Here is a 16,980-nt window from a genome sequence, read left to right as displayed (position 1 = left end):
CTACAATGCCTCTGGTGTTGCAAGTGATCACGGGCGGCGGTAGTCACCTACCGAGTGAGCCGCATGCTCGTTTGCCCCATGTGTTATAAAAAAACCACCAAAAACTCGTCAAAATGATATTTATCGGTTTTACTCACGTTTCATAAGCGCAGTTTACAACTGTAGTAAACTGCATTAACGTTTAAAACATGAGAAATGCCAATATAAATAATTACCATACAGTATGACTCACGACATTTATTCTTCAAAATTGGTTACATTAGTCTTTATTTTTCTTCATGCCAGTTAATTATAGAAATATAGAATATTATCTTGTACTTAATCGCAATATCTATTGTTCTTGGAGTTTAAGTTTGTAATTTTATAAGAGCAAAATTATCAATTGAACATTTTTATAACTTTCAGAGTTAAATATTGAATATAACAAATATTATTACTAATAGGGAATAAAGTTTCCCTTTATAAATCAATCACCAAATATATCGTTGGATTTCCTCCTCGTTTGGTTGCCTCCTCAGCCCTGCATTCCACATCTAAGGCACGTGTTCATTCCAAAGTGATTACAAATCCTAACTATGACAGGCTCACACTCCCTTCTCACAGTATCACTTAGAAATATACCTAGAACATTCCTTTGCTACACATTCTAGTTGTTTACATGTTAGGTGTTTACTTTGCTCGCGTATAAGCTGATACTATCAATTCCTTTTGGAATTTCAGAAAATTATTTCCTAATAGATACAGCACAAAGTAAATCTATATTGAAAATTACATATTTCCAAGTACTTTAGCAATATCAGCACATAAAAAAGATTATATATTAAAGTTAATATTAATACGCATAAAAAACCCAAGGCAGAGAAAATAGAGAGCATTCTATAAAACTATACATATATTTCTATCAAATGAGTGTTAGATTTGTTGTAGGATTATTACTCTAATATTATAAATATGAAGGTGAGTTTATTTCTCTTAGAGCCTTAACTGCTTAGCCAGTCACTATGAAATTTGATAAATTTATATTACATGGGATGTAGGATATAAACTACTTTTTATTACAGTCAATTTTTTTTATACCACGAAGATAACAAACAAGCATGTAGCCAGTCTCATGATAAACGGTTACTGTAGTCTATGAACGCATGCAACACTACCGGTGTCTGTGCGCATTGCCGACCCTGAAGAAACCTTTTTAAATATAATTGTGTGAATATATTCCAACCACTCGGACAAAGTCACGGGTAAAAAATAATATCATCATTACAGTTCAGCCATTATCCATCCACTACCAAACATAAGCATATACTAGTATATTTAATAATTTTCTAAAAACAACATCTAAATATTGAATTTTTAGTATTCAATTCTGCTCATGCCTTGTTCCACGACAATTTTATATTTCATAGGTCTATGAATACTTGTCGGTGAACAACGACTAACGTTATGAACCCTTGATGTCCGTCCCAACCTTGTCGTAACATACATGTCATGTTATATAATCTACAACTCTAAGAAACAACGTTTTTATTTTGAAATGTAAATAAGAGGTTATCGTTTTCTCATAAATCACCCTCGCATCTAGACAACTTTATTACTCAAAGTTTTACATGTTATGGACCAACAAAAATACATTAAATTCCGTAGCAAAAATTTCTATACAGGGTAAATCGGTTAAGGATATCCTAAAAAACCTACATAAAATAATTTACAATCACGAATAAGGTCGAGCACGGGGCATTCAGAAGCGATGAACTATGCAAGGATCGTACCGAATACTTGTATAGGAGCTTTATATTAGAACGCTCTTTAGAAGATAGTACTAGTTCTAGATGTAATTAGATTGGAGAAAAATATCAGCTTTTGAAACTGTTTACTAACTATATTTAAAAAAGGTCTACACAATATCTATTTATATATCTTTTCTTCGGGATAAATAGAGACTCCTGGAGAAACTCTCGAAACAAATCACAACTAATACGCTCTTGAAATTGGGGAAGCATTGCAAGTAATGCGTGTTATCAACCTATTGCTTTATCTGGAATTGTTTGGACAACTACGCCACATCTCATCCAAAATACCTCGAAATTTGAAAATGAAAGTTTTCAACCAGTGCGTATTGTCAGCGATGACCTATGGAACCGAAATCTACATGGTTTCCCGTATGCAAAAGCTCAGCGAGCTATGGAGAGACCTATGTTCGGAGTTTCTTTGCGTGAAAGAATCCGAAATGAGGATATCCGTAAAAGAACCAAAATTACCGACATAGCTTGAGAGATAAGCAAGTATAAAGTAGCAATGGGCTAATCAAATAGTTCGAAGAATCGATGAGGGAAAAAGTTCTTCAGTGGCGACTCAGTATGGGCAAATGCAGTGTAGAACGATTCCTCCACTATGATGATGCCCGCAAATGTATTGCAGAGAGTCAGTAGATTCAGATGGCTCAGGGCCGTTGCTTAAGGCAGTCTACGCGAGAGGCCTGTGTTCAGCAGTGGATGATGATGATGTAGATGAATCTATTTATTGCTAAAAATATACCCTCAAATGAACCTCCTCGCTATCCACCTACAAACTATCGCGATTAATTCTTGGTGAATTCCTTAAGATGGTTCAACTATCCTGACTACATCCTCACCATTCCTCATTGGTACCCTACCAACATATATCGATAGCGTAGGTGGAATTACCATCCTATTTTCATCTTACTAAAGAGAAGCACTTGACCGATTTCTTGGTAAAAAAAAAACATTACTCCTTTCGGATTCATGTTGATACCATCTCATGATGCTAATATAGAACTAAAAACTGTTCAAGTGCCATTACGTTCAAACCTTTGTTCTTCAAATTGACTTATAAGTTTGCGAAGCAGCTACAGCCTTCCAATACATTTACTCCCTCTGTGGTCGCAAGTAATTCAACTTCTAATAAAGGTTGAGACCGCATCGAACAAGACACGTCATTTGCCCAGAAGTAAATTACAGAACTTTGTATCTTTCCTTTTCCGTTAAATAAATTCAACATTTATTCATCCCTCGTTCAATCTTCAGTAAATGTTCATAAATGTAGGGCAAAACACGAACGCCTTTTGCTTTCTACGACGCATCGACTATCAACCCAGTGACATTTTATATAGAAATACATATCCGTATAATACATTGAAATACATTAAATAGTTCAGAAAACTTTGCAATTAGGTTTAAGATATATTTATTTTTATTATCCTTGTCTAGGCGCAGAATCCAAATCAGAGCAGCACTCGATCGGCCTGATGATGCCTCGTTTAGAGATGAAATCCGTGTCGCAATATGTGTGTGGACTGAATAACGGTCAGAGGTAGAGAAGGTCATAATGTCTACTAATAGTAGTCAATCTTAGTGGAATTAAACAAAATAAATCTAAACCACTCACCTATTACCCTACTGGTCATAACTAAAGCAATTTTGTTTTTCGTCTTTGTTCTCTCGTGGATTAAATTGTAGAATAATAAGGAACACTTAGATCATTTTTCAAATTCATCTGTAATTTTTTGGCAATATTACGCTATTATATGATTATTTCCTTTACAAATTCTTTATTAATATTTTTTGTTTTTTACTTCGTATTCATTCATCTTCTACTGTTTTTGATTAGGTTTTTTTATGTCATAAACAAAATCATACACCATTTACTTAGCATATTCTACAAATATCTTTCTAGAAGTTTACAAGCAAAACATAATAAAACGATTATTAAAGCTACTATAAAATAGCCCGCAGCCCAACAAGATTATCTCGAAATTAAAAAGCGGCTGAAAAAATGTTCCAAATTATCTTTGAGATTGTGAGCCTCAAAACATCTAAACAGTAAAGGAAAAGTTATATTAATATTAAAATTGTTACGGACACTTCAAAGATTTCATGTTACGACGCGTACTCGTCGTGCGCGTACATTTTACGACATTTTACGACTGAAAAACGAATTGTCGGGGCTATGTGTAGTCGTTAAACTGTGGTTTATGTCCCTTCTATGAATAAAAGTATCGAAATTGAAGTGTTATGATTATGTTTAACGCTTAATACTGGCGACTATAAAACAAATTCCTGCCTTCAAGATATCTAATCAAACTTGCAAAAGTCATTAAAATTTCATAATTGTTAGCGGTTTATTATTGGACTGCTGAAGAAAAGAGATAATCTTTTTCGAGTGTTTACGATTTAAAAAATGGTCCTTTATTTTTTATATATTTTAAAGCTGGGACTTTTCGGTGTTTGTCTGTAATGAATAATATCTTTTATATTCACTTAAATATTTGAAACATATTCTTTTTGTATTATTTTCAATACACAAAAAATAGTTATAATTTTTTGTGTATAACCAGCTTTTTGCCCACTACTTCGTACGCGTAGACTTTAATAGTAGGAACAACACTTCTAGACAACATATCAAGATAAAACATACGCCAGTTCGCCAGTTTAAACCACATTGAATTTGGTGCAGTAATTTTTGCGTAATGTCAACATAATAAAACAAAGATACAGACAAACAATATACAATCACATATTTTTTTTTAAATATATCCCACATATAGACATCGTCTAGTTACAATATGTATTTTAAATGTTGCGTCTTTTTTTTTTCGTTTTTTTCGTGGGTCACGACATAAAAATGGTAGACAAGTAAATAAAATGATAAATTATATAATTTTTAAATTACTTATTTTCTTTTCCAGGTAAGCAGTAATGATTTATTAACGTTTAAAGGTGAGTGGAGAAACTGTATAATTCATTTGAAAACTATTAAAAATGTACTGAAAGTTAATTGGCTTCGTGGAAAGTACCTTGCGGTAGTAAAAGCGGATTTATTGAACTGAGGATTAATACATGTGGAATAAGTATTAAAATAAAAAAATATTACTCATGAAAACGAGAATGCTGCTGGGCGTTGCTATCTCCTTTTATCTCATGTACATAGTAGCGATAATCTATCTATCGACCGATTTATTTGCCATTTGGCTAAGAGATTTGGCTAATTATTAAACTACTTGCAAAAGAAAGTTTTCAATTAGTTTGTTTTTTCTTTTGACTATGTTACGCAATTATATCACCAATTCTACGTTGGTTCTGATAATTCTTTCTCATTTGATAGTATTATTCCTTTCTCTATATAATATATATAGGTCACCACTACCTTTCCCGTCCGTGTCATAAGAGGCGACTAAGGAAACTCAATGAGGAAGGGATGGGCAGCAGCGTCCTACTTAAAATATCACCATTGACTAACTGCGGTTGACAACCTGCCTACTAAACTTGGCAACTATTGACAAAACCCTCCTTATGGGGAAGACCTATGATGAGTAGTGGACAGTTAATACGATATGGTATATGACGATATATTTCAGCGATCATCGTTGTGTTTTATTATTATTACAATCACTATTTTTTTTTTAATTTCGTTCATAATCTGAAGTTTCCTATTATTGGATAAATACCTCCCATTGTTAACGGCCAAAGTGTGTCTATTTTTAACCGACTTCAAAAGAGGAGGAGTTCCTATGTTCGACTGTATATATTTTTTTTGTGTGTTTACCGATTTCTCCGTCAATTGTAGACCGATTTTAAACATTCTCTATGGAATCGAGATTTTTCGCCATCGTCCTCTAACTGATTCTGTTATTAGCTTACTTTATATTCAGATTTTTTTTTTAAATAACACGGCAAATAAATATACCTCAAAATTACTATTCTGCTCTTTTTTCACAATAATAAATCAAAATAAAAGTCCGCGTAAGAAAATTGCAGCAAGTTTCAATGGGGTAGCGGCATATAAATAAGACTTTGCACATATCTCCGAGACGCAGGGCCACAGTCGCTATTTACCTTGCTTGCTGTTTGATTTATTACAAAAGGAAGCCACGTGAGGTACCCGCGGAGGTGTAGATAAACAATTTCAAATAAATTCATCCAACTTGAAAAGTGAACATTAAAAAATTTTAAAAATCGTATCGGTGTTACTTTTGCCAGTATATACACATATTTTGTACAATAATTATTATAAAGTTTAAATTTCTACCAAGTACCTAAAATCAATGCTTTAAGAAACGTATACTATTTATGAAATTGCTTTGAATGACGATTAATTTTAGTACATCATCATCATCATATCAGCCCTTAACCGTCCACTGCTGAACATAAGCCTCCATCTTGGAAGATTTTACCAATAGTTGCCACGCTTGGCAGGTGGATTGGCAATCGCAGTTGGGCTTTAGAAATGTATTAATAGAGACACTGCTGCCCATCCCTCGCCCTCCCTTAGTCGACTCTTACGACACCCACGGGAAAGAATGTGATGACCTATTTTATGCCAATTAATTTTAGTACATAAACATATTAAATTTAGTTTTATTTACTTACTTTTCATTTAAGATTTTGTTCCATAAAAATAATCCTAATTCCTTAAATAAAGCATTGAGTCTGATAAACGGGTCAACTTTTGTCAAATTAAGTAATTTAATTTATAATTTAATCGTTTTTTTGTCAGTGTTTTATATACTTCCGCATATAATGTATCTTTACGTATCTATATTTAATTATTTAAAAAATGAAAATAAATTTTTACGCATTAAAAAGATGTAAAAATTATACAACAAAATAAATATAGAAGTTATAAAGAAAACACTCATGACTATTTATTATGCAAAATTGTATGATAAAGTTGTGTTACTTATCTCAAAACATTTACCTGGAGATTTTCTATCTATATAATCTAAGCCTAATTCAAACGTGACAAAGTTCATTTGACCATCTCAGCTGCGATATAAATTTTTAAAACGAGAACCTTCTTCTGAAAGTCCATCAAAAATAATAACAACTAATTAAACAAGTGCTCTTATATAAAATTAAATAAATTAACTTTATTATCTGGGATAAGAAAAATAATCTGAGGTGCTTAAACATAAAAATCTAAGTTGATAAAAACCTAGCATTTCTCTAGAGCTACGTAAACAGGATTAAGTTCAGAAAGTTATACAAAGGGAATTTTAAACACAAAACGTAGAAACCCCCCTGATATTTGCTTCGCTGTTTCAACAGAAATGAAGTATAACGATAAAGTTTAACACGGCTTTCAGACAGCATGGACTGAATGTTAATTTGCGGTATTTTGTACCGCGTATACCGCAAATGGGTGTTCAGCCAACTGTAGGAATCTCGTGTGACTGTTTCTATTAATAGAGTAAGGTCAGAGTATAAATAAAACAGTAGGTACTCAGATTAAGTATGGAAATAAGGGTCTGCGCACATTTTAGACATATCCGTTGTATTTTTTTTAAATCACTTCTAAAAAAAGGTTCTCAATTCTTTTAATTTTTTTGCGACATTATTACACGATCACGTTCTGAATCGATACTTACGATTCTTTCTTACATTCTTTCATTTTGATTTAGTAACAATTGAAGCTGCAGTTTTTCTATACAGGATAAATAATTATTCATTGCAGACAAAGTCTAATGTAAACTCGTAATTCCGCGTTCTAAATTTAAATATTTGTAACATTAGGTACCTACAAAATATTTAGGCATTTATTAGAAGATAATAAAATCAAAACATTGTCCTTTAAAAACCTCTAAAAAACCTTCAAACTCTTAACAATTGTATAAAAAGATACGCGGATCGTGTAGTACTCGTAACAAAAGTAGGCGACGCGTAAAATTAGGTATCTAAATGCAGATTAACTTTAATACATTACAAATTACAACTGGTCTGAATAATATTTACAATACTGTTGTTAAAGAAATAATTTTTTTATCCAGCTTCAATAATGACAGATCCAGGCAAGAGTTACTAGCAAGTACCAATTTTCAAGTCCACACGCCAATTTAATACGCCAGCAAGTCGCCGATATCGGGCATAATTTTCTTAATTTGAGTGCATTTTGTTTTTAGCTTTTGTTTAGATTTATTACGCGATAACTTTTTTTATACCACTAAGGTGGCAAACAAGCCTACGGCTCACCTGATGGTAAACGGTTACCGTAGCCTATAAATGTATGCAATACCAAATTTTTTTTCTTTCATATCAGTCTCTTCAAATCCATTGTATATATAACAACGCATTGCCAAAACTATTTAACCTCTAGATTAAGTAGTTTTGGCTTAAGATAAAAAAATTTGACCCAAAGATTTATTTTATAACGTTAACATCCGGCAAGAAAGGTTTTTTGTTTGAAAGATTTTTGAAAATTTCTACTTAAAGGGGAGTCACGCATCATGTATACAAAGCCGCAAACAACAACTAGTTTACTATAGTACTGATTTAATTAACAAACATTTATTGCTTTAGATAAATATCTTAAGATAGGAGCATATTAAAATATATACAAGCTATACCATTCATAGAATGTGTGAATACTGAAGAAACTGCTGCCTATATGCTGAAATTATGTCGAATCGTGAAACATTAACGATTATGGAACTTGAATTATTGGAATGTCTACAGGAAAAGTAAGGCAATTAAGCCACTTTATGATATTTGGCTCAGTTTAGACAGGCTGGATTAGCCACTCTCTCCCAAGCGAAGCTAAATTCATATATACCCGGATAAATTAATTACAGCTAATAGCCTCAGATCCCGCCGCTGATTTCTGGTGGCAATCGTTACTTGCGATCGTTTTTTATAGGCAATTATATATTATCGTGCATGAAGAAGAATAAACATCCATTTAGTGTAAATTTTATCGAAAACCATGATGACTTAGTCAAATTTACCAAAATTATTTGTAAAAATAGGTAGTAATTTTAGTAACTGTCAATCATAATTTCGCTTTTACTTAAACAAGCTTCATTAAAAAAAATTATACTTGTAGAAATTAGTGGCAGGATCTTAGGCTATAATAGAAGCGTGCTTTGCCTGAATAGACAATACTTACCTTAAAAGCTTATCTTTACAACAAGGGAATACACTGGAACTATATATATATAACTATATATACATATGTTGGAAGAAATCCCTTTAAAAAATAAATCCACCTGTGTACATTTTTGTTATAAGCTAATACCTATACTATAAGAGAATATACAAAAGCATATAAATAAATAAAAATACACCTTTCCATTAACAACGCAAGAAAAATTCTTAATAATCTCCATAATATATAAAAATAAAACAATAAAATTTTGTGCTATTGCCCCATGTCGATTGTACGAACCTAAAACCCATTTCGCATTTCAAAGGTACTACAAACGTTGGCACTAGTTCTTATAATCCTATCGGAACGACCATCGTTAAAACAGACTAGTCTTGAGACGGGTCTGGCAAGCTCTACAGTCGGCGAGGGTCTGATAGTGATCGGTCTGAATAAAACACCAATTTCCTCGCTATATCCCTCAGATAACCTTACAAACCCTAAGATTATAGGGAAAATGATTGCAAGAGAATAGAAACTAATTCTAAAACTTTCAATACTAGTGAGACACTCTGTTAGGTACGGCTTGATAAATTCGGTGATGCAGTAACAAGTACGTTGATCAGGTTTGATTCTCAATATCTGTCAAAGAGTCAATTATATTTAGAGAACAAAAACAAACTTTAAATTTGAGCTTGGGTGTTTTGTATCCCTGGTACCTATTGTCTCATTTCAAAGAATAATATACTTGAAAATCAAGAGGTTGGTGTGATTGTATGATATTAATTGTCATTGTAATTATAATTTCATTATCACATTGCGCAGACTAAATAAATATATAGAACAGGTTACTTGATAAAAACTAGCGTGTGTTCTTTTTTAAACCGTTTATTAAAGGCGGGGTAATTTTGGTCAGAGACAAAATTTAAAAAGTATGTTTAAAGTAATAGCCCCTCGTTGGAATGTAAATGTACCATCCCCGTTGCAGCAAAGAGATACCATACCGGCCATTGTCATAGCATATTTATATACCAGAAATATTACTTGTGCATTGCCAAATCTAAACAAACTCTCACATCTTCCTGAAGAATCCATAATGTATCCTCGCAAATGGAAAGTATGTAGTCGTACCGTACATTTATATTCGCAAAAAAATAGATTTATCTCCATGTACGTAAACAGATGGGCAACTTTTTTGCGGTTAGATGTATTTAAATTGCTAGGATGCGTGCACGAACAAAAAGTACCGTCGGTGACTAGCGACATGGAAAATTGGACCGACGTTTGTCGCATTCTCAGTCAATGGGAAGTGGGCTTGTTTGAAAAAAATGGCTTTGTTTAAATTCACAGTCGGAACTTGCGTAAAAAATAGTCACTTACCTATGTGAAAAATAGACGAAATTAGGTTAGATTTATTTAGTAGATGAAAATATGTTAACCGCGTTTGAACCATTTACATTAGCGAGAAAGCAATGACGGATAACAAATGAGATTAAAACCACCTATTACGGTTAACCTTATGGTCTCGGTGTCAAATAGGCCACCAGTCCGTAAAAGGCGACTAAAGGAACTTCACGGTTGAGAGATAGGAAGCAGCGTCCTTCTTAAAACACCACCAAAGCCTAACTGCGGTTGCCTATCCCTGTGCAAAGCGTAGCAACTACTGGCAAAGCTCTCCAATAAAAAGAGGTCTATGTTCAGCAGTGGACAGTTAAAAGCTAACATGATGATGATGATGACGATTAAGATATGGAGAGGAACCTACTTCGGTTGTGTGTATTAATCGATGAAATGTACTTTCGACCGATTGAAAAATTGGCTATAACACACACATACAACAGGTGAAATTCTCCCCTCTGATCATCCAACGTAAATAACATTTCACATGAATTTGCCTCCACCAAATTGAAATTAAAACGAAATCAAGACGTGAAATGGATATTGTCTTGCTTTATGATTAACTTTTATTTTATGTTATTTTATTGTAATCTTTTATGTACAACGCCAACATATTATGATGTTCTACAGGTTGAATACGAAACTATTAGCCGTACGTGAAAGTAAAAATTTATCCATGCTATTGCAATATAAAATGACAGAATATTTTAAACCAAAAGTTGAAACAACAAAAATGTTTTACCTCCCTTACTAATTAAATCAAATTAGTGTTGGAAAATATTTTTTTTATCTTTTTTGACGCATATTCCTTTGGTAATAATGGTCAATTTCCTTAGTAAAACAAACTCTTAAAAGAATATTAATGAATTCAACTATAATATGTATAATCCACGACCGAGAGTGATAAGGGCAAAAGAGATGATCATAACCCTTGCTACTGAGGAGACCAACACAAAATGGGATATTATTATATTTTAAAACCTAACATAAAGGCGCCCGTAAAGTCACTAAAAACCTTATCAAGCATTTCATAACACATGGTGACAAAATCAGAGTTTGTATCACTGTATTATTTATTATACATATGCAGTGAAATCCTCGATTTCCCACTGATGCTTCTTACCCTCATCTTTTTTTATGTCTCCCGCGCGCTTGCGAAGTCGTATGTTATCTTCGTGCCGCCTGTATATATTTTTTTTCTGGTTAAATTAATTGCACAACCCAAAGCGAACTTATATCCCGCCCGGGACGTCCTGTTTTTTTGTGTGGATATGTAGTTAATGATTTTTATCCTCCTCGCAAGAATTATTTTTATGGCGATTGCAGTTGTTTATAGTGTTTTCATGGCTGTTTCCTACGGTAAAGAACAATGAATAGCTCAAACAATAAACGACGATAACGTTGCTTGCTAACTTTTGCAACTGCGTCTTACATCACTGAGATAAAAAATACTTGATTTTATACAGAATTTATCCGAATCTATTCAGTTTCTTACACCTGAAAATTACAATATCAGTAATTACGTAATATAAAAAATACAACAGATATTCTAATGTGATTTTTATTCTAATGTAGTGTGACGGTTCGCCTATAGTACAATAGGTTTAATACCATAAGTACATAAAAGAAACAGGGGTTCCTATGGGTGACCGCTGCGAAAGCTGAGCTATTTAATATAAACAAACTTTAAAGTCAAGGTTCACAATAGTGTACAGAGAAGACGTTACCATATATGAAATATTGACACAGAAGGGAAACTCCTTTGATGTGTTTCCAAAGTGTAGTGGATGTCACAAGAAAATTAAATAAATTAAACAAAAATATATTATATTTTATATATAACCAAATTATAGTTTACCTTTTTATCATCAGGTGTAAAAAAGATACATACAACACAGTTTAATAAGGTTTATGAGAGCCTTTAAAGTTTTATAAATTCGATAATCAATTTAATATAAAATACCAAAATACGTTAACATATAATTAAATTGAATTTAAAGAAAAGTTCAGTTCGAATAATAGGCTAAATCTGATTATTGAAATATCTACCCTTCGGTGACATAATCTATGACGTTATTAGAGAAAGAATAGAAAAAAAAAAAGACGAGGGCCGGCTAGAGATGGGCAATCCACCTGGGTGGGTTTAAAGTCTGGTGGGTAAAAACCGGGTGTTTTGGGTTTATTGGGTTTAAACCCCATAAACACCCAAATTTTTGGGTGTTTATTATTTTGTACTTCATCATCGTCATCTCAGCCGCAAGACGTCCACTGTACTGGACATAGACAATATTATTATGCAGCCTACAGAATAAAAAACTTTTAATTTGATTTTGAGTTTATTAAGAAAGAGATGAAAGTAAAATGTAAAACTACAGTCAATCACTGTCAGATTCAGAGTTATTACAAGCGATGAATTGTATAGGTTCGATAGGCTCTATTTCGTCTAAACTGTTATGTTCATTTACTTGCTCAATGAAAGCTTCTAAGGTATTTTCTTCATTAAACTGAATGTCCTCGCATTCAGCTTTATGTTTAAGATTCCAGTTATAACAAATGAATGAAATTTTTTCAGTTCTTTCAGTTGTAAGTCGATTTCTTTTGTTATTATGTATGTAGCCTTGGATACTAAAGGAACGCTCAGTGGCTGCCGAAGTACAGGGAGCTGATAGAATACGAATCGCTACTTTGCTTAACTCAGTGGAACCACAAATACCTTTCCACCATATTAGGGGCTCAATGCTATCTAATGAGCTCCATACAAATCCTCTGGCCCAAAAGTTTTCTTTAGCTTTATAACACGCCAAATCTGCCATTACATTTGACAAACTTAAGTGTTGGCTTAAATTGTAGATAAACTCCATACCCTTAAGTTCTTCCTCTTGAGTAAGTTCGACTCCTAGAGTCCTGGGGTCTAGAATATATGCTGCAAAATGTATTGGCCTCATTGCCATATTACATCTTGAAGATACTGATGTTAGAATCTGCTGTTTGCTTTCTTCGCTCAATGTCGAAATCTCATTTAATGCAAAACGTATCTTAGCTTGTACATCTCTAAATGTAATGTATGTGCGATGCAAACGATTCTGGTCGCTCTCTAAGTAAAATATGCTTTCAGTGACTGGTTCCAAAATACTTATACATTCCCCTGTCTTCGTCCAGAAATCATCACTTAGAATTAAATCTTTAATATCTCTTGAAATTACCACATCTTCTCTAACTGTTAATATTTGCAAAGCTATCTTATTTGCTTTCAAACTTTTTAACGAAGTAACATGACTTCCCCATCTTGTAGCACAAGGCAATTTTAGTGTTTGTGTAGAATCTTCACCCTGCCTTGATTTTATCAACAAGGAACTTAATCGTTGACTCCTTTTAACAGTTTTTTTTATATTAATGGCTTGCATAATAAACACAGTTACTTCTTGTATCTTTACAATATCTTGGCACAACAAGTTAAGGATATGTGCACAGCAACCGAGAGGAACAACATGTGGATATTTGAGTTTTGTTAATTCGAATGCCTTTTGTATATTTCTAGCGTTATCGCCAATAAGTACAAGAAACTTATTTGCTCCATACACTTTCATTACTTTTTCAACTTCTTGGCTAAGGTATTCACTAGTGTGAGGATTACTTTCTGTATTCAAACTTTTAACGTATGCAGGTTGAGGTTTTGATATAAGAAAGTTTATTATTCCTTCATTTCTTAAATTAGACCAGCCATCGCACTGAAGGTGTAAGTAACTACAAGCATTTAGTTCCTCATTTAACTCAAAACGCATTTCTCTATATATTTTATCTAAGTATTTTGTCGCTAAAGCTTTACGTGAAGGTATTTTAAATTTTGGTTGCAATTTTTCGAAAAATTGTATCCATAAAGGATGTTGCACCATCGATAATGGCGTCCCTGTTACAAATATAGCTCTCGCTAATTCTGTTTTTATATGATCATCGGTGTCTTGAAACTCAGCATTTATTGTAGTGTTAGCAGACGACGAGGGGCTTATAAAAGAATCATTTGTCTCTATCTCTGACAGTCCAGACATTTTGGTTTTGGACGAGCTATCTTTTATAAGTTTCATAGAGTCTTTTAATGTTTCTGGAGATTTTGGACAAGTGATAAGATGTTGAAGCATTTTGGCAGCATTACTGAATTTGTAGACCTTATTACAAAGCTTGCAAGAAACAGACTTGTTTGGTAAAGTACGGTAGTGCTCCCATATGCGTAAATCTTTAGGTCTCCCCATTGAACCTAAAAAAATGAACGATGATTAGTTGGTCTGACGAAAATTCAACAATAGAGTGCCTATTTTTTTACAATGATTATTTCTTGTTATTTACAATAAATTTATTAAAAAAATAATAAAATAAATACAAAAAGCCTTTGTAAAATTACATCTCCTCGGAGGATTAAACGCAGACGCTAGTTTATTATCGTATTGTTCTGTATTTTTCTCAGCAACTTCTTTAATTCGATTAGGTACTTACGCATATTATGTTAAAAATAAATATCTAGTACACATCTTAGGCTATCCACCATTATTATCCAATGACGACTCTCAGCTAACTATGCACTATCATCCAAAATAAACGTGTATGGAAAATTTTATCCCAGTCGGTTGAGGATTGAGGATAATTGCATCAACATACGAACATACCTACATACTTTTATTTACATAACGCAAGCTAAATAAAAGCTTGTAATAATACATCTAATTTTAAGTTAAAATTGTTAAGTGATCATGATATAATTGTATCATTCAAAAATCCACTTACCTTTAATTATTTCTTGTTAAGTATAAATATTATTTCAAATCTGCTCCCTTAATATGCACTTTTTTACTGCTTTTCCTACCTAACACGTTACCAGGAAGTCACGTTACCAGAGTCAGAGTAATAGTGAACACGTTTGACAGTGATTGTCGTCGCCTCATATTCAGCGTCGACGAATAGGGGAATCCCCAGTCATAATGTATTGCATGCGTGGCGGTCTTACTTCAAATCCATAAACAAAGAGATAATTACAGAACTCGATACTAGATGGCGCTGTTTTTGTTTGAAGAAAGTTTGCGGGCTAAAATACATAGAATTTCATCAATGACTTCCACAAAGAACAACATTTCTGTTTTTTCTAAGTCCGTATCTCTTCCGTATATTTCATAAGATATAAGCTTGGGCTACATTGTTATGCAACGTGATTTTGTCGCTGTCTTGCTAGCAGGGTTGACAGATATACGATTTAAATCGTACTCATACTATTATTTGTCTATTTTTTAATGTACGATCGTAAAGATTATGATCGTAATTCGCACAAAAACATACGACTTTTTGGTTACCTGGCAACATTTTTATTATGAAACGAACATGCTCACATCATCAGTCACATGCAACAATTTATTGGGGATTTCCCCTTCACATCTGGCAGTCCTGCTTGCTAGAATATAGGTAAGTCAGCCACAGTTACTGACGATCGATATTTAAAGGGTATTGTTTTTGTGCTAAATATTTCATAAAAACGTTATTTAATACTTTGTGGATTATTAATTTAGTTGATAATCACTGGAAGTAAAATGGATGCTAATTTGAGAGATCAAGATCTTCGTATAAAACAGTTAATAAAAGAAAATCTACGTAAGTACTCTTTTTATACCTAGGTAGGTAAGGTATAATAAACACAAAAGGTACTTAGATCGCGTGTGTTCGAAGCATTTATTCTAATAAATTTAATTTAAAATTGTAGAAAGAAAAAATGTCTGCCAAGCCGTAGCCGAAGCCGATCTCCAAATATATTTGGCGATAGTGAGACCCAGTGTCCAGATGATTTACCCAGCGTCGTCGCAACAAAGAAAAAAACGAGGATAAAGTAAAAGAAAATTTACTGAAAGAAGAAACAAACTGTTCTAAATGCTTAATTTATGGAGAAGAGGATAAAAGAAATGAGTATTTCGGACTGTTAGTGGCTCAAGAATTTAAATATATACGGCCATGTGTGCGAACGAGGTGTTATGAAGAAATTTTAAAGTATCTACGGGAAGCAAAAGGCCAACATGTTGATCAACTGCAACATGAAAACACTGAAAATTAATTACTTTCATTTTATTATATATAGATTTTTAAAATTTCCTGAAATATTATTAGTTAACGTTTTATTTAATATTGTAGAATTGATCAATACAATTTATAAAAATAATTTATTGGTATTACTTACATATTTTCAAAAAAATACGTAAAAACCTATTTTTTTGGGTGATTATGGGAGTTTATGGGTGTTTATTGGGTTTTTACCAAAGCACCGGGTTTAAACCCGGTGCTTTGCCCATCTGTAGGGCCGGCAGATCGGCGGGCGCGCGGGGAGTCGCTTTTTAGGAATTGCGCAATAAAAAGAAAAAAAAAAGAAATGGCGCGGGAGTCGTGTTTTTAGGAACTGCGCAATAAAATAAAAGAGATAACTGGGATATAGAGCTAGGAGTGACTGGATCTATGAAGGGGTTTAAGATCTTAGTGTATCACTATCGATTAAGTGTGTGAAATTAATCAATAGAAGACTGGAGAATCCGGTGAGCTTGTTCCATTTATTACTACGTAGTTAGATTTTTGACTGTGATCACAGGCAAATTCTATACTTAATATTTTTCCCAACAACTATTAAAATACGTATTTAGTCGAGTCCATATACCTTTAGGTAATGCGTATATCGTTAAATGCAAT

At 33.0% G+C, this 16,980-nt stretch overlaps 2 protein-coding genes across 2 annotated transcripts in view; one reads left to right on the top strand and one right to left on the bottom strand.

The window, feature by feature from the left end:
* Window positions 1–16,980, top strand: part of LOC113519755 (uncharacterized) — a 515,411-nt gene that overhangs the window by 380,184 nt on the left and 118,247 nt on the right. The gene's annotated exons all lie outside the window — the stretch shown is intronic.
* Window positions 12,118–16,015, bottom strand: LOC128201941 (uncharacterized). The gene is made up of 2 exons (XM_052900409.1): window positions 15,049–16,015; window positions 12,118–14,524 (listed from the first exon to the last, which is right to left on the bottom strand). The coding sequence occupies exon 2, from the start codon at window positions 14,517–14,519 to the stop codon at window positions 12,648–12,650; it is 1,872 nt and encodes a 623-aa protein (XP_052756369.1). The 5' UTR covers window positions 14,520–14,524; window positions 15,049–16,015; the 3' UTR covers window positions 12,118–12,647.

Source organism: Galleria mellonella, unplaced genomic scaffold (assembly GCF_026898425.1).
Source record: "Galleria mellonella isolate WM207_F2 unplaced genomic scaffold, CSIRO_AGI_GalMel_v1 utg65, whole genome shotgun sequence".
Taxonomy (NCBI): Eukaryota; Metazoa; Arthropoda; class Insecta; order Lepidoptera; family Pyralidae; genus Galleria; species Galleria mellonella.
The sequence above is the reverse complement of the archived record's forward strand: the minus strand, read 5'-3'. Positions and strand labels throughout refer to the sequence as shown.